This window comes from Lepidochelys kempii, chromosome 6 (assembly GCF_965140285.1).
Source record: "Lepidochelys kempii isolate rLepKem1 chromosome 6, rLepKem1.hap1, whole genome shotgun sequence".
NCBI classification, from domain to species: domain Eukaryota; kingdom Metazoa; phylum Chordata; order Testudines; family Cheloniidae; genus Lepidochelys; species Lepidochelys kempii.
This window is the reverse complement of record NC_136385.1, coordinates 60649227-60668147: the sequence shown is the minus strand read 5'-3', so window position 1 is coordinate 60668147 and position 18921 is coordinate 60649227. Positions and strand designations below refer to the sequence as shown.

The 18921-nt window shown below is 51.3% G+C and overlaps 1 protein-coding gene across 2 annotated transcripts in view; it reads left to right on the top strand.

The window, feature by feature from the left end:
- Positions 1–15853, top strand: part of CHRM4 (cholinergic receptor muscarinic 4) — a 38137-nt gene extending 22284 nt beyond the window's left edge. Inside the window, exons 2-3 of one of the 2 annotated variants that reach the window (XM_073348163.2) lie at positions 10617–10658; positions 12517–15853. In XM_073348163.2, coding sequence (XP_073204264.1) covers positions 10617–10658; positions 12517–13994 — 1520 coding nt within the window. In that variant the 3' untranslated portion in view covers positions 13995–15853. Of the gene's footprint in view, positions 1–10616; positions 10710–12516 lie in introns of both variants that reach the window. The other variant, XM_073348162.2, reaches the window with a different exon arrangement.
- Positions 15854–18921: the final 3068 nt, after the last annotated feature.

Genomic DNA, 18921 nt, shown 5'->3' with positions numbered 1-18921 from the left:
TCTGCACTGCAATTAAACACCCGTGGCTGGCCCGTGCCAGCAGACTCAGGATCATGGGGCTCGGGCTACAGGGCTTTTAATTGCGGTGTAGACATTCAGGCTCGGGCTGGAGTCCAGGCCTTGGGATGCTGCAAGGTGAGAGGGTCTCAGAGCTTGGGCTGCAGCCAGCATGAGCCCAAACATCTACACAGCAATTAAACAGCCCCTTAGCCCGAGTCAGCTGGCACGGGCCAGCCGTGGGTTTTTAATTGCAGCGTAAATGCCCTACAGGATTTACTCTGCAGCTTTCCCAGATCCAGTTGGGGCAGAGCTCTAGCATTCCCACACTAATCAGATCAAAGCTACAGCAGAACCATGCTGACCAGACCAGAGCTACTGACTCAACCCCACCTTTAACCTCACTTTATCACAGCTGGAGAAAAGATTGTTTCATTTTTGTCAGAAACAAGAGTGCCATCTAGTGGCGGCTGGATCTAATGCCATCAGGGTATGATATTGGCCAAAGACGGACATGCTGGAGCTAAGCTCCTAAGGAAAGGGGACCCTTGCTGGAATCATGCACCTGGTCAGCAGGACATGGGATAATTGGGACCAATGCAGCACAATGAATCCCAGAACTGTGTTCCCTCTGGAGATCCCAGGCCATGGGTCTGAGGAAAGGGATGTGCAGGGACACTGGTGTGGTGGATGTCAGGGCAAGGGTTCCCAAAGGAGACCTCTGAAAGACTGTTCCAAGCCCAGATTTTTAGGAAAAGGCTTCCACCTGGTGTTCTAGTGAAGTGTTTCTCAGCAACTGGCCCATGAACCAGCACCAGTCCCTGAGATCTCCCTGACACAGTGTAGGAAGGCAGCAACCAGTCCCTGGTATCAAAAAGGCTGAGAAACACTGGTCTAGTGGACAATCACACAGTCTACTTGCAAAGGCCCAAATCTGTGAGCAGCCATGATGCTGCCTGTGGTATCCCCCTTCTGTTGCCAGGAGGGAGTGCGGGACATTGGATGAAGGGAAAGCAGTGGATGTATTGTTTCTTGACTTTAGCAAAGCTTTTGACACGGTCTCCCACAGTATTCTTGTCAGCAAGTTAAAGAAGTATGGGCTGGATGAATGCACTATAAGGTGAGTAGAAAGTTGGCTAGATTGTCGGGCTCAACAGGTAGTGATCAATGGCTCCATGTCTAGTTGGCAGCCAGTGTCAAGTGGAGTGCCCCAGGGGTTGGTCCTGGGGCCGTTTTTGTTCAATATCTTCATAAATGATCTGGAGGATGGTGTGGATTGCACTCTCAGCAAATTTGCGGATGATACTAAACTAGGAGGAGTGGTAGATACGCTAGAGGGCAGGGATAGGATACAGAGGGACCTAGACAAATTGGAGGATTGGGCCAAAAAAATCTGATGAGGTTCAATAAGGATAAGTGCAGGGTCCTGCACTTAGGACGGAAGAACCCAATGCACAGCTACAGACTAGGGACCGAATGGCTAGGCAGCAGTTCTGCGGAAAAGGACCTAGGGGTGACAGTGGACGAGAAGCTGGATATGAGTCAGCAGTGTGCCCTTGTTGCCAAGAAGGCCAATGGCATTTTGGGATGTATAAGTAGGGGCATAGCGAGCAGATCGAGGGACGTGATCGTTCCCCTCTATTCGACATCGGTGAGGCCTCATCTGGAGTACTGTGTCCAGTGTTGGGCCCCACACTACAAGAAGGATGTGGATAAATTGGAGAGAGTCCAGCGAAGGGCAACAAAAATTATTAGAGGTCTGGAACACATGACTTATGAGGAGAAGCTGAGGGAACTGGGATTGTTTAGTCTGCAGAAGAGAAGAATGAGGGGGGATTTGATAGCTGCATTCAACTACCTGAGAGGTGGTTCCAGAGAGGATGGTTCTAGACTATTCTTAGTGGTAGAAGAGGACAGGACAAGGAGTAATGGTCTCAAGTTGCAGTGGGGGAGGGTTAGCTTGGATATTAGGAAAAACTTTTTCACTAAGAGGGTGGTGAAACACTGGAATGCGTTACCTAGGGAGGTGGTAGAATCTCCTTCCTTAGAAGTTTTTAAGGTCAGGCTTGACAAAGCCCTGGCTGGGATGATTTAATTGGGGATTGGTCCTGCTTTGAGCAGGGGGTTGGACTAGATGACCTCCTGAGGTCCCTTCCAACCCTGATATTCTATGATTCTATGATTCTACATTGGAAATTGAAGGGTGATGGCTAGCCTCTGGGGTCTGTGCTGGCTGCCGGAGTATTTCTGGGTGGAGTTGAAGATGCTGTTTTCACCTACAAAGCCCTAAATTATTGGAGACCTGGCTTCCTGACAGATGCCCTTTTTCTCCATGGAGTACTGCAATATCCACAATTCCCAGAGGTGTGTGGTGTAATTGTAATGGGTCTGGAGCTGCAATTGTTCTTGGCCAGGGGTCCAGATCTCTGTTATTTGCTTCCTGCTTTGATTTGTTATAAGCCATATTTGGAGCCTCTCAGACTGTGTCACAAGACTTACGGGTTCTTCCAGGATTTCCTGGAGGGGAGGAGTGGCTGTACGGGAGGGTTTTCTGTGACTTGGCATGTTGTCAGGGTGGCTTCTTATTAAGATTTATGACCTATAGGTTTGTGCCTTTATCCCATGTGATACACTAGAGGTTCAGATCAGTATATGTGAACTGTAATTAAATAAATACATCAGCCCCTCCACTGTTGGGGAGGAAGGGAGTCCATAGGGCTCAGCATCTTTTCAAGCTCTGCTCTTCCTCCAAAGGTCTTGATTTAATAAGCCCAGATCAGAAGCCAGTCTCCTCTGGGAGGGGATTACACTCATTTGCCTTTGAGAAACTAATTGGTTTATCTAATTTATCTCATACCCATATGTACATGTTCCTCTGACAAAGTTATTAGAGTTTGTCTTTATTTCTGATGATGATTCTTGTTGAGCAGATACATTACATGGAAGTATGTTTAATCTGTGTGCTTGCTGTACACCTTCAGGGAGTTAGCTTCAAATCCTGCGCTGATCAAAAATGAATGAATCTTCACTTAGCTCCAAAACAAAGCCACCATGCAGTTTAGCAGAACTGTATGTCTCTGGTCAGAAGAAAGCCAGACTGGAATTGCAGGGGTGAGGTGTATCAAGCTTAAGGTGCATTGGGCAGAGCTGAGTGTGAGGGACCCCCAGTACTGGAATAGCAGGTGGTGCTGCAAATTGGAATTGAGATGTGTGCAATGTTCAGGGACCTGGGGAGGGCAGGGTTGGAATAGCAAGGGGGCTGTGAGTCAGATTGAAGGGCATTCTTAGTGCTGGGTGCAGATGGGCCCAGGACTAAAGTAACAAAGGGGGCCTGCAAGGTAGGACTCTCTTCTCTGGTGCCTTCTCAGTCTGTGGCTACATGATACCAGGGCTGGATTTTAGCAATACTTCAAGGGAAGGCAGCTTGGTCTAGTGATTAGAACAGTGGCCTACACATCCGATGTCTTGGGTTCTAACAGGGTGGTAACCAGGGTGGGGCGAGTGAGGCAGCTGCCCAGGGTGCAAAGCCGGAGAAGAAGGTGGAAAAATGGGATGGACGAGGAAAAAAACACAATAGGGGGTAGAACTCTGCAGAGGGACTGAGATCCCGTGTGTCCCACCGGACCCACTGCCATAATAGCGGGAGCAGGATAAAAATTCAACAAACAATGTGGGAGCGCGTGGGAGTGGGTATTGCAGGGCGGGGTGGGAGCAGGATTAAGAAATAGTCCTATGCAGGGCTGTAGTAGGAGGCACAAATATGCTTGCTTGTTCCATGTGCTACAATACCTAGTTACAGCACTGGGCTCTAGTACCAACTTTGCCCCATGCTGGCAGCGTGACCCTGCGTGAGTCACTTCATTTCTCTGCGCCTTAGTTTACTGAGCTGTAAAATGACAGGTGCAGTGACACCTGTTTCCAAAACAGTTTAATTCCAAAGGGTCATTTTTCAAAGGGTTCTAACTTAATCTCTTACCTTGTTAGCTGAAATTTGGCTTGTTTATTATCAGACCAGGAATGATTTTTGTCGAAAATAGTGAATACACAGCTCAGCCATTTCTGAGAACAAAGAGTGAAAAATGTCAGTGATTTTTTTTGCTTGTTTTTGAACAGTGGCAGCACCTCAGAGACAAGTATGAAACACTTTGGCAGGAATACTCATTCAGTAGTCCAATGACAACTGGTGTCATGTGGCCAGTTATGCCATGAGCATACATACTGTTGTTTGATGTGCAATAAAATGAATGCTTCATAGATTCTAAGGCTAGAAAGGACCATTATTAGATCATTTAGTCTGTTCTCCTGCATAACACAGGTCATAGAATTTCACCTTCCTCTACGGTTACCTCTGTATTGAGCCCAGTAATTTGTCTATGAGTAAATCTGATCTTTCAGAAAGGCAGTCAGTCTTGATTTGGCGACATCAAGAAATGGAGAATTCACCACTTCCCTTGATAGTTTGTTCAAGAGGTTAGTCACCAAGAATGAGGTGCCATCCACGCACTGGCACTCATGTTTCCATGGACAAGATGGTCTCCTAGGATCACAATGCATTTGCTCATGTGCATTAGAAAGTGAAGTGGGAAATCGATTGTTAGAAGTACGATAATACGGTGTTTATGGAGCCCTGATTCCTTTGACATATATGGACTGAAACAAAGGCCCCTGCATTCTTGATCACACGTAGTGCACTGGGCAAAGTGTTCAGCTGCTGCTGAGGAGATAATTGCACTGGATGAAATAACTGTGTTTATTTCATTTTTTTGTACAGAAGGATAATTAATAATACTGTGGGCTTTTTATCATTCCTACCCACCTCCCAGTGGACTGGTGACGGCTTGCATTATTTACTTTACAATGGGGTACCTTCTCTAAGCTCTGTGCATCTCTGACACAAGTTACAAGAGCAAAAGTTTAACTAGCAGCTTATCTGCACCTCCCCCATCCCCGACGGCCTGACAGTCTACAGCTCTCAGCCCCTGGGGAAATAAACCTCTCTTCCCCCATGCAGATCTAATCCCCTTTAAAACCCCTTCAAAAGTGTTTTTGGTCTCAAGAAAAGGGCAAGACATTCTTCTGATGTGGAGAATATGTTTCTACAACTGAATGAAAACCCCCCTCCAAGGCTTTCCCCAAGCTTGAAGATCCCATGCTGAGGCATGTGAGGATTAATACTTAGCTGGCCAGACAGCTGGAGGAGGAATCGGTTTGAGGTTAAGGTGGTGGACTGGCACGCTGAAGACATCGTTTGCTCAGGTTCCCTGTATGTCTTGTTGTTCGTATTGCCAAAGCACTGATGGCTCCATTGAGGGATCAGAGCCTCAGTGTGCTAGGTGCTGGATAAACACAGAACACCCTGCCCCAGAGAGCTTAAAATCTAAACTCTTTGGGTAAGGCACCATTTCTCCCTGCATCAATTTCCCATCTGTAAAATGGCGATAGGTCTTCCCTGTCAGGTCTGTGAGGTGCTCGTGGTGGTGGGGGGCCACAGAAAGACCTAGATGGTTCTTATCTGCAAGGAGTCTCGGGAGCATAAGGGCAGCAGGATAGAAAACAACTCATAAATTACAGCTGAAAAGCCAAGAGAGGCATGAGGACAGAAATTGAGTTTGTTCCAGCTTGTTGGTGAAAGTGAGTCTGGGAGAGCATCCGCTGCATGCACTGGATGAGTGACAGGGAGTGCAGGGAGCAAATCCAATTGGCATGGAAGTTTATGGCTCCTGCTGGTTGTCATCCCTATGAACCCTTTCAAAAAGTCATTTGGTCTGAGCCAAGACTGCATCTTCCCTCTGACTCCTGTGTTAGTGAGCAGAGAGGAGGCAGCAGACAGAGGAGAGGCATAAAGAGAGAGAGATGGAGACAGAGAATGAGACCGGAGGAAAGAAGGAAATGAAAGTGCGGGGAGGGGGAGCGAAAAATGCAAGGAGGGGGTGAAGTAGGACAAAAGGTGAGCGAAGGGCAAGAAAGCCTGGAGGATGTGGGGGAGGGGAGAGATGGTGTGAGTGTTTCATGAAGAGAAGGATAATAAATTTAGGAGTCGACTTGCCCTGAGGGAAAGGAGAGTGTTTTCCTTTAACACGGGAATCCTGGGACATTGAGGGGTGGCAGGCCCACGGCAGTCCCCACCCAGATCTCACCCCTGCCTCCCCCGCATTGTCTAGCTTCAGGATCCTCAGGCTTTTCCATAAAGTGCCCTCCATAGAGAGAGTGTCCCAGGCATAGCTGCCCTCCTAGTCATCAATGCCCGGCCCCCACCTCTCCACAGCACACATCCCATCACCCAGCCCCGATCCCCAGCTCCCTCCCTCTCGCCAGCTCTCCCTCCAGTAGCACCTGCCGCATGAACGTCTCTGAGACTTTGAAACAGAAAGAAATTGTCTGCGTTTAAAGTGAATATCAGCTGGGAAAGCTGCCAGTCCAGTCCCGGGGGGCACTTGGACGCTGGGTGCCCCGTGCCTCCAGCCAGCACATCCTGAGCCTCAGAGCTTTTCAAGCAGCACAGCTGGTGATTCAGCTGATGTGTCCTAGGGTGGCTGCAGGGTGAGGTGCAGAGAAGAGCTCAGGAACAGGGCCAGCAGAACAGCACCCCCCCATCCCCACCCCCAGCCACGCCAGCCATATGCCGTGCTCGTGAGCTGAGAAAACGCTGGCAGCCGGCACTCAGCAATCCAGTCTGTGCAGGGGCCTGGTTCTTGAGCAGTAATGATGGAGATGCCCAGTAAGTGGCGCTCATGGGTCTGGGGAGTGGAGAGTAATAGGGAAGTACCCCTGTTGGGGAGATTGTGGCTCTGGTGAGTAGCACTGAAAAGGACTCTCCCATCCTCTGATCTCATATTTCTTCCTGTTTTTTGGGAGAGGTGGGACAGTCACAGGGAGAGAAAGAAAGAATGGGCCAAATTCTGTCTGTTACACTGCTGGAGATCCACAATAACTCCAATGAGTTAAATGAAGTCCCTCTGGATCACCGCGGTGTCACTGAGACCAGAACAAGACAGGGCCCAGGTGGCACCATTCGCTTTTTCTCCTTGAGCTTGTGCACCACCAGCAGCTCGGATAGTGTGTTCTGCCGAGATGCAAGTCAGCCTGTAGAAGACGCTCACGCATATTAGTACGGCCCCTGCTAAAGACGGGCGTTTGTTTTGAGCTTTACCGAGTGAATTTGTGTCCCTCCTCCCATCCCTTGAGGAAAGGAGCCAGACTCCTGTCTCCCAGGCCAGTGTGTTAACTGCGAGACAGTGAGGTCGTTCTGTGGGGCCTCAGTGCAGGGACGTCAGCATAAACCAGCCAACTGTGCCTGACTTGTATTTCCTTCGGGCTGAAGCCCAAGCTGCTAGAATGATCCAGGGCAGAAGGGGCTGAGGTGGGAGCTGGCCTGGGAATGTTGACTGGATAAACACTGGGAGTGAGCCCCTGCATGGTAAGCACATGTGGCCTGAGCTGAGGAGGGAGCTTAGTTTGGGTCTTTGTAACTTTGCTTGGCTTGTGTGGTACCCTAGGGGCCCAGTTTGTTACCTCCCCATGGGCCCAGCCTTCAAAACTGCAGGTCAAGTGCCTTCAGAGGGGCCCAGGGCACTTAATCACTCTAGTGATGAACGGAGGCCATTAAACACCCCCTGGGGGATAGGATCCCGCTGGAGAGGAGCTGGTATTAATTAATTAATTAATTCATAGCATAGCTCCCAAGGCCACAGACACAGCCCACCGCCACAGGGAGGGGCCTCCTCCAGCACCTCCTCCCCTGTCCCAGGGCTGGGCAAGGTTTTACCCTCCCTGTTCCTTTTGGCTTGAGATGCTCTCTGTATTCCTGTGCTCTAAAGCTCCTTCAAGCACCGGCCCAGTGGCTTTGTGACTCCTGGTCTCAGAGGTTTGAGTTCCCAACCCCTCCCCAACTGAGGACAGCTGCTGAATCTGATTTTCCGCTTTGCATTGGGAAGGCTCTTGTAAAACATTTTATTTGTCCGCAATTCAGGTCAGGTCTCATGGGGCCCTCTCTTTTGGCTCCCTCTCATCCCTCCCCTGCCTTGCGCTCTCTAGTGTCTGACTGGATCCTGTCATGGCTAATGACACTGAAGCTCTTCTAGCCCAATGCCTAGTGAGTGCCCCAGATCTAGGACCCCATTTTCCCCCAGTAGCACCCAGTGGGCTCCAGTGAATCAGGCCTCTACCAGGAAATGGGTTTAACAGCCTCTGGGGCAGGTTAGGTGGGCTTCAGTCAGGGTGGGTCAAGCTTCTATCAGCTACACAGGGAGAAGCCCCCAAAGGTTCTGCTGCTTTAATGAACTCTCCAGAATGTGTGGCTCTGTAGAACTCGGCCGGAAATACCGTGAGAGGCAATGGCCTCTCAGTGCCACAGTGTCTGGCCCAGACTGCGTTCTAGACATACTGAAGCATTGTCTGTGGCCAAGGGCAGGCAGGGTGTGAGACTTGCTAAGTGCAGCAGACCAGGTTGGGGTGTGAATCAGACAGGAACTGTTTCCTTTCCCAGGGTTTGCAGCTCTCACAGTCACTCTTTTCCCTCCGGTCTCCAGATACACTATGTAATAAGTACCTGTAGATTCTGCCCCTGCCAGGCCACTTTGCATGGAGTCTCCTGAGTTTCACTTACAGTTGTGTGTGGGCTGTGGAGTCATGGTGCTGGCTGCTTTCTCAGGCACTCCTCAAAGATTCATGCTTGCCCCGGTTTATTCATGCAATAATTATGGGGCTCTTGATGGCTCACTGAAGGAGATGGAAATAGCCCCAGATTGTCAGTGGCCTGCTCTCTTTCCTGCTGGTACCAAGCTGGCATAATGGGATCTGATGTCTCAGTGGCTCCCCTGGGAAGGGGGTAAGGGCTGCTCAAGGAATTAAAGGTGCCAGGGATTTCTTCTCCATTAACATTCTGCAATAGCTGCCTGCAGCCAAACTAAATAATTGTAGCTCTGAGCTGACAGTGTGACCCAGAAAGCAGAGCCATGTCTAGTGAGTGAGCCACATTGGCTGAGGGTGTGCATGTGTTTGTTTGCTGGGGTAGGGCTAATCCCCGTGCAGGCGGGTCTGTCCAGTGCAGCGGAAGCGGGGGCTAGATAAGCCCTCTTTCTCTTGTTGGAGAGAATGGAGGGTCTTGACACTAAGCTGTGGGGTGAGAGGCCAACAGTCCCAGCCCAGGGTGAATCTTGGTTGGGTTAATCAGACTGCAATGGATCCACTCCTTAGTGAAATATTTATCAGGTGCAGATATGCGTTAGTCACTCAGGGTATGCCTACACCGCAGTTAAAAACAAGCGGCTGGCCCGCACTAGCTGATGTGGGCTCGTGGGGCTCGGGCTAAGGGGCTGTTTAATAGCAGTGTAGATGCTCAAGCTTGGGCGGGAGGTGGGGTTCCAGAACCCTGCAAAGTGGGAGTATCCCACTGCTCAGGCTGCAGCTGGAGCTCCAGGAGCCTGAGTCAGCTGGCGCGGGCCAGTGGGGGGTGTCTGACTGCAGTGTAGACATAGCCCAAGTGGCTGGCTCATCAGTTCTATTTGCTCATGAGACTCTGAAAATCAGACATCAAGCAAGATGCTGTTCCAGGGCCAGGGGGTTAAATGCAGCTCTGCCCAAGGTGCAGACCCTGTCCCTGGGTTTCTCCTGGGGGACAGTAAGTGCAGCGTGGGAGTGAAAGGCTCCTGGTATCGATGGTGGGTACCCAGTGTCTGTGCAGTAAGAGGATGGGGAGAGCTGCATTCAGTCCCCTCTGTGGCTGGGCCTCTGCACAGTTCCTGCATGTTACACGAGCATGATGAGGATTGTGTGGGGCCATCTTGCTAGACATCGTGTGTGGCTGTCAGAAGGCGTAGAGGGGGTCAGTAGGCATGAGGGGCAGGAGTGTTATGGGGGAGACCGATGTTGGGGAGCAGCTGCTGGGGGGGACCTTGATGAGAGAGGATCAGGCAGCACATGGGGTGATGTGGAGAGGGGATGCAGCAGATGATCAAGGAGCACTTGTACTTCTAGCATGAGACAGGCAGACCCTCTCCAGCTCACACAGGTTTTGACCCTTTGGGGCACAGGTGTGGCTCACGCTCAGACCCACTGGCAGTCTGGTCTGTCACTCTGGTGCTGGCATGCTGCATGGCTGGTCAGCCCCTGGTGACTAACCCGCCTTGGGGATGTGCACACAGCAGCTGGGAGGTGCTTGCCACCGCAGGCAGGCAGACACTTTAGCTTTGCTCAAGCTAATGTGCTAAAAATAGCCTGGTGGCCCAGCAGCACGGCCGGCAGCCCAGGCTAGGCACTTGAGTACAGTCCTGCCCAAGGCCCTGGGTATGTACTTGGGTGGCTAGCCCGAGCCGCCACCTGGGCTGCTGAGCCACAGGGCTATTTTTAGTGCACTAGCTTGAGCAGACGAGTGTCTATCTACCTGTGCTGGGAAGGACCTTCCCAGCTGCAATGTAGACCTGTCACTTGGTGTGATGCTCACATCTCTTTATTCCATCAGCTGGACCTGGCAATTCAGCCATTTGTTGAATAGTGAATATTATTGGATACACGCTGATGTTCAGAGATTGCCCCAGATGCCGTATCTCCTAAAGGGGTTTCTCAGTGCTGCAGGTCACACTCTCATTACCTAATCAGGGGTCTGCTTGTCTCTCTTCCAGGTCTTGCTTTCCAGAGGGAGCCATTTGCTGTTGGAGACTCACGTGAGTTCTCCCCACACCCCAGCACGAGCTTTCCCAGGATGCCAGGCCCTGGTATAGCCCATTATTTTGTTTGGATCTGTAGTGGGTCATGAAGGCCTAGTGATCCTCTTTCTCTTCCCTGCAACCGCCCCCCCCCCCCCGGCGCCCCCAGCTGTTCCACATGAGACAGGGACACAACTGAGGCAGTGACATATACACAACAGCCCAGTGCTCACCATTAGCCGGGCCGGGGAGCTGGCTTCAGGCCACTAGAATTGTTGCAGTGAACAGGGTTGGTCAAGCCCCTGGACTGCACCTCTCCTGAGGGCTGAAGAACATCAGTGGCCAGTGGGGAGATGGAGAGGAAGGTTGCTCAGCTGCTGGCCAGGCTGGACCTGTCCTTTAGATAAACACTGGCTGTGTTCAGTTCCATGGTTGTTGAGTTGGCCCCTTTCACAAGCACCCAATTCCCTTTTAAAATCTCGGGCTGAACGGTAGGGGGGCTGTTCAAAGAGCAGGCCAAACTTCCTGCATTCACCATCAGTTTCCATCGCTCTCCTGAGGTCTGGTAAAACACCTGCTGAAAATGGCATTTCAGCAGGACAAGGAGGCACAAAGAGACCTAAACCTGCTGCTTGGCCTTGCCACAGAAGAGGAGCCACTGCAGCTTCCCACTCCACCAAACCATTCTCACTCTGCTTCATTTTCCCACGGAATCCATGTAGCCCTATCAGGGTCTTGCAGGGAGCAGGGGCCCTTTTAGGGTTTGTCACCCAGCACAGTGCAAGAAGCAGACAGCAGAGGGCAGGATTTCCATAGCAAATGCCTTGAGGATGGGCTGGGAGCTCTGTTAGCTGGACCCTTCCTTTGGCTTCACTCTTTAGAGCTTTCCTTTGGAGCTTTTTGTGTCTCCATAAAGCCGAGAGATGCTTCCAAGGCTGTTCCGCTTTGGAACACAAACTGCTGCCATGAACAGCTCCTGGGGAGAGGGCTGCAGGGGCAGATGGGCATGGTACAACACAATGAGATTTTCAAGCATTAGCTAAAAACAACATTGGCCTGGGAAAATGCTGAGGTTTAAAGAGACACAACTGCTCAGGCTGTGCAATCACTCACTCAGTCCATCACGCTCTCACAGTGACTGCTTTTCAGCTACAGCTTCAGTTATGGGGAGGCAACAAGAGTCTTTTCTCCAGGTTGTGAGCGAGGGAAGGAGGCCTGAATTCACTCCATTCCTCTGGGTGCAGTATGCAAGAAGAGGATTGGACCTGTTCTGCTGCTAGTTACACTGGTACCATCCCAGTAAAGCCAATGGAGTGTAAGGGGTATAAGTGAACAAAATTCGGCCTCCTCTTGACTTAAGTCTGCATCATTTCCCTGGCTCATTAATATAGATGTAATAAGAAGAAAGGCCTATGAAAACCAAGATGCCCTGTCTACATGCCTCAGTCCTGACCTATAGCGTTCCTGCTCCTCTCCCATTATTCTGGCCCCTGCTATTCCAGACCTGGGCTGTTCACACACAGCTCTGTTCATACATCTCAGTCCTAACCCAGAGCCTCCTGCTATTCCAGCCCTGGGGTCCTCTTATACAGCTCTGCTGACGAATCTCCATTGTTTTAAAAAGTCTAATAGTCGGGGCCAAAAAGGGCATCACCGGGGAGCTAGAGGATATGGGAAGAGGTCTGGGGGTGATAGGAGAGAGAAAATTGGGGATAAAACTGCCCCATCCTTTTTTGCAAAACCAAAGACAACATACATAGAAAAATACTGTTAAACTCATAGGAAACTTGGTTAAAGGAGCCCACAACTGCAGAAGAAAGAGGGCAGAAGGGTGCCTATGTGTAATATTCTTCCTTTCGCTCCCTCCCCACTGCAGAATCCATGCATAACCTCTCTGCTCAGCCCTGGCAGATGAAGATGGCCAACCTTACCTATGACAACTTCACCAATGGCAACCGATCTGAGGTGGTCAAGCAGCATCCTTCCAACCAGTACAAAACAGTGGAGCTGGTCTTCATTGCCACGGTAACTGGTTCGCTCAGCCTGGTCACTGTGGTGGGGAACATCCTGGTCATGCTGTCCATTAAAGTGAACCGTCAGCTCCAGACTGTGAACAACTACTTCCTTTTCAGCCTGGCCTGTGCTGACCTGATCATTGGGGTCTTCTCCATGAACCTCTACACAGTCTATATCATCAAAGGCTATTGGCCGCTGGGGGCTGTGGTGTGTGACCTCTGGCTGGCGCTGGACTATGTGGTGAGCAACGCCTCTGTGATGAACTTACTCATCATCAGTTTTGACCGATACTTCTGTGTCACCAAGCCCCTGACCTACCCGGCTCGAAGGACCACCAAAATGGCTGGGCTGATGATTGCAGCAGCTTGGATATTGTCCTTTGTTCTCTGGGCACCTGCCATCTTGTTCTGGCAGTTCATCGTAGGGAAGAGGACAGTCCCGGAGCGGGAGTGCTACATCCAGTTCCTATCTAATCCTGCCGTGACCTTTGGCACGGCCATCGCTGCATTCTACCTCCCTGTGGTCATCATGACTGTGTTGTACATTCACATCTCACTGGCCAGCAGGAGCAGAGTGAGACGGCACAAGCCTGAGGGCAAGAAGGAGAAGAAGACTAAGCCACTCAGCTTCTTTAAGAGCCCACTGATCAAACAGAACAACAACTCTCCCAAGAGGGCGCTGGAGGTGAAGGAGGAGGTGAGGAATGGTAAATTGGAGGACCAACCCTTAGCACAGACAGAGGCTGCTGGTCAGCAAGAGGAGAAGGAGACTTCCAATGAATCCAGCACAGTCAGCATCACCCAGACCACAAAAGAGAAGCAGGTGGCAGAAATCTTACCAGCTGGGCAAGGGCAGAGCCCTGCCCACCCACGGGTTAACTCGACCTCCAAGTGGTCCAAAATTAAGATTGTCACCAAGCAAACTGGTACTGAATGCGTCACGGCCATTGAGATTGTCCCAGCTAAGACAGCGGCCTCTGCCCAGAATACCCTCTCAAACAATCGCCCAGCCAATGTTGCCAGGAAGTTTGCTAGCATTGCCAGGAGTCAGGTGCGGAAGAAGCGCCAGATGGCAGCCCGGGAGAAAAAAGTCACCAGAACCATATTTGCCATCCTGCTTGCCTTCATTCTCACATGGACTCCTTACAATGTGATGGTCCTTATTAACACCTTCTGTGAGACCTGCGTACCCGAGACAGTGTGGTCTATTGGGTACTGGCTCTGCTATGTCAACAGCACCATCAACCCAGCCTGCTATGCCCTCTGTAATGCCACTTTCAAGAAGACCTTTAAGCACCTTCTCATGTGCCAGTACAGGAACATTGGCACAGCTAGATAAGCTGGCACTGAGGGACTGCTTGGCAGGATTACAAAGACTCATTCCTTTGCCTCTCCTTTTAGGGGGTTCTCTGCTCCCCACTCACAAGAGATGCAGACTGTTCAGAGATTCCACAAGATGCCCTTCTCCGAATGCAGCTGTAAGATGCAGCTCTTTTACTTGTTCTCAGCCTGGGAGAAGGAGCCCTCAGACATACATAAATCAAAGAACAGCTCCTCTTCCTACACAACCCCTGACTCTGCACTGGAAGAAAACAAGGAAGAGGGAACACCAGAGGAGTGTCCCCATCAACAGGTTCCATGGTTACTTTGAACCCCATGTAGCTCCTCCCTCTGGAGATGTTGGCTGAATTGGCAGCTATCTTTGCTCGCTAGGTAAAACCGTGGAGTTTCTAAATGGGGTTCCTGCTGATTACACCTGTGTCACAGTGAAGTGTCACTGTGCAATGAGACATGGTGTAACTGAAATCCCTTCTTTCACTCCTTGAGCTTCCTGATGGCTTTGCAGTGCGCATGGAGAGAAGGTTCCTGGCATCAGGAGGGGTTCAACAGGGTCTTAAACCACATACTGCCCAAGAGAAAAAGGAACATAGATCAGTCACTTTGTCATACATCAGGTGTCAGATGATTCCTTTTGGACCAACCTGGACTGGATGGAAAAGGCCTGTTAGATGACCCAGACCATCTCCCTGGGGCCAGGACAGGATTGTTCCTGGTCATGCATTCTCTAGTGGCTTTAAACATCCCACGAGATGAATGGGGTTCTCACCCCTTCCCTCTGGGGCGGTGACTCCACAGCCTGAGCCATCTGCCAGTCTGAAAGTCTTTCCTGGGAGTCAACCTCGGGGTTCCCTTTCTGAACTCCATCCCATCCCTGCAGGGGCCGGACAGAGAGAGACTTGTTCCTAGGTGAGCAGCATAAAATCAAATGCCACCCTGAAAAACAAAAGAGCTTAATACTGCAAAGAAAAAAAAAGTGAGTGAGAGATTTATCTCCACAGCCCTGAGGAATTGTGACCTCTGGGAACTGTGTGTGGCAGTGTTAAAAATAACTGCCCTGGGGGGCTGTGCTGCTCGCAGGACAGCGGTGCAGAGCAGCCTGCAGGGGGAGCTCAGCTAGCTAGAAGGGAGTGGGGAAGAGGCTGTGGAGTTGCTTGGTGTGGCCAAGACTCCCTTAAGGTCGTATGGGTCATTGAGTATGTTCCCCTAGCAGGTGCAGAAGGGACACTTTGCCTATGGGGTTCTGGACCCTGGGGGAAGGGACAGGAAGGCGTGACAATGTGGACCTCCCCAACAGCTACTGTCCCCAGTGCAGACAAGCACCCAGGGGTGTGAGAAGGAGCTGGCCGCAGAACTTTGTAAATGGATGTAATCCTCTCATCGGTGTTGTCATGGAGTCCTCAGCATGTGGGGTTCAATGTAAATGTACAGCCCAAATCCTAGCGTAGTTGTGTACAGGCCGAACCAATTCATGCTGTTGCTCAGCTTCTCCCAAAGTCAAACGCTGTTTTCCCTCTTGGGCAGAGTCGGACAGCTGTGTGGGGCACAGGCGATGTCCTACATGGGTGGGCGGGGGGGATTACACAGGTGCACAGTGTCCATCAGTGGCTGAGTGGGACTACCGTGTGTCTATACATGGGGGTCTCCACCCCGCACCCCCTGGGATACTGTGCAACTTAGACAAAGGCTGACATTTTGCCCTGCGAGAGCATCAGCCTCACTGTCACTGCCTTTAGGATAATTTGCATAGTGTTACCCAAAATGCCTTGCATTTTTTTTTTATCATTACAACTCCAGCGGAACCTACTTAAATGAATAAAGGAATCGAACCTGAGACCAAAGGCCTTTCAGTGAGTAATTCGTTCTCCGGGATCCAGCTGCAGAGTCCAGCCTCCTCATGGACCCTGGCTGTGAGCCATTGATTAGGCTCTCTCCCCAGGCCCACTGGCCTCTCCAGCAAAGCCTTCAACGTGTGGGTGGTGCACATAAAGGGTTGAAAGAGAAACACTAAGCCTGAGGTGCTGCTGCTCCCTACACAAGGGGCTCTGTCGCCACCTAGCAGGGAAAGGTGGTTGCCAAACTTCTGTACTCTATGGCAGGGTCTTTCCTCTTTGGTTCAGCCCCTGCTGCCTGGAACAGAGCCTGATCTCCTTCCCACAGTACCTCCTGCTGGCCAGAACACATCTGGCCTCTCCCCGGTGTGTCTGCCGCTGCAGTGCCCCATGTTGTTACTTCTTTCCTCTTTGTTTCATACTCACCTTTTGCAGGGCTGGGAGGGTCTGCATGTGAGGCTGGCCCAAGCCTGCAGCTGTGGTCTCGCTGTTCAGCACCATGTGGGGTGGGGCAGCTGAGGGGGAGGGGAGGGGAGGGGGGGTTTTCTGGTCTACCAATTTGTGCTACAGCTGCAGCAGTTCAGGCTGGTACATGCCCATTTCACAGCACATTTTGTTTTATTGGTGACACAAAACTGCATTTGGACACTAAGGCAGACTTTGCAATTGGCTTTGGGCTCCTAGGGGGCTGGCCTAGTCAGGCATCTGGTCCTTGCCCTGGCTGTGTGGCTCTGCTGGCAAGGGGACAAGCTGTTTCATTAAGGCAAATGAATGTCAATTGGTTCAGCTACATTTGTTCTTTCCTGTTCCAGTGGTTTATGATCAGGGGCTTTCTGGGGCTTCTCAGTCACAGGGCCTGACACCTCCTACTGTGGGCAGGACAGGTCTGGGATCAGTGGTGCAAAGAGGGCCCCCCCCCCCCGGAACACAGAGGGGCCTGTGGGGCCAGCACACACTCTGCCCAGGGGCTGCCTTACCCAGCATACGCCCAAGCAACTTCTCATTCGTCTTAGGTCTGCTTTCAATCAGCTCCATCCCTGCTGGTCTGGTAGTGATTACCCTGCGATAGCTGAGGAATGCCAGTGAGCACAGGTGCCTGGGGGCTGGGATTTTCTCCCTTGAAGGCATGGGGGAGGGTTCAGGGGAGGACTCAGGCAGCTGCCCTCTCTGTGAGGGGCTCTCTGGCTAGAGGCCTGAGGGCCCCTGCCTGCAGTGATCTCCAACCACACGTGGGCCATTAGACTGGTGCAGTGGCTTCAGCTAAACCCGTATCTGACTGCACCAGCCTCTTCAGTGGGGCAGTATAATTGCAGAGCCACACTGGGCTGGGACTGAGGTGAGGGGATTTAAAGAATACTTGCACAAGGGAAACATCTGGTACATTGGTACCAATGGCCCCCTGGTTTCCTCACCTACTCGCCTGATGTGTTGCCTTCAAATGGGAACTGGGAGGTAGGAGGGCAGAGTGGTTAGATACAGACTGATACAGTGAGGAGCAGGTTCCTGTGCTGTACCTCTGAGTTCAGTACAAACCTAGCTGCAGGGAAGATGCTGATGGCATTTAACTCACTGTTCTTTTAAGGTGGGGATGTGGCATCCAAATTCTGCCTAACTAAGGACCATGGCAGCAGCTTGTTGGACATCTGCAAACCACACTGACATGCTAGAGCAGATTGCGGGCTGCTCCTCTTGGCGCAGCTGGGTTTCTGACCCCTTGGGCAGCAGCATGAGAGAGGAGAGCATAACCCACCCCTGTTGTAGGGTTCAGAGATCTTAGAGAGGAGCCGCGACGTCTGACTAGCAGCCCCTTGTGGCTTGGCCATATGCCAAATCCTTGGCAGGCCTCCCTCTGCCTTGCACCACGCAGAGGCTAACACAGGCCTTGGGGCAGAGGCACCCTGTAACGCATTTGTCCTGCCAGAGCCTTTACCTATGAACAGTTGCTAGCTCTCTGGAGGTTGACACCACCTCAGTAAGTCTCTTGTTGGCAGTCCAAGTCTATCTGCAGCTTCGCCTTGCCTCAAGTGGCTGCAGATGAACCCTCATAGCAGCATGTTGCCCTCAATCAGTGTACAACAGCCATGGGAACAAGTCAGGCAGCAAGTCCCACCCAGCCCCTCCAGTTACTTTCCTTCTGCTGCTGCTTTTCCGAGTCTTGCTGGGAGTGGCTAATCCTGGACAAGCCGTGGCTTCCTCATAGCACCGGCCTCCACAACAAGTGCTCCTGCCTTATTCTCCACAGCACCTCCTGCTGGGAGACGCTGTGACTAGACTAGCTAGTAGTGGGTACCATCTTGTGGTTTAGCCCCATAACTAATCACCTGCGGGACTGGGGCGGTGGGAGTCCAGCATTGTAACCCAGCCGGTTCCGTCCAGCTGTAACAGGGGTTAGACAATCAGAGCAGGGACTTCACTGTTCCATGTGCCTGTGAAAAACCAGTCTGAACCCTGGACCGTTGCCTGGCTTGTGAAAGCTTTAAGGGCCTGTGTCAGGGTGCAGGGAGGTTACCAGCTTAGCACAAAGCTCAGACAGCATTCATAGATGCATAGACCAGCATGATCATCTAGTCTGACTTCTTGCCCTTCACAGGCCACAGAACCCTACCCACCCACTCCTGTAATAGACCCATAACCTCTGCCTGAGTTACTCACGTCCTCAAATCCCGATCTAAAGACTTCAAGAGTTCCTGAGTAAATGGCGCTCAGGGCAAACTCCAGCCAGCTCATGCTTCTCCCCAAGGGGGGAGGTGGGGGACTTGTTCCAATGCTTAGCCAAGCCAGAAAACCTTTCAAATATGAACCCTTCTCCAATATAACAAGCAATAGTCTGGCACCATGAACTGCAACCAAGCCCACCTCCCTTGGTAACTACCTGGTTTCCGCACCTTTCCCTCTTTAATCTCATGTAGAGGCTTTGCTTCCAGCATGCCCATGGGTAGAGACCAAGAGCTGCAGTGTCAAAGGTAGCTATAGCAGCTCCATGTTGGCCTACCTGAAATTCTTGTTCTGCTTGCCCTTTCCTACCCAGTTATTGGCTTATTCACTTCAAGTAAGTCATGCTCAGTTTAACAGAGACCTGGCCCAACCACCCCAGTG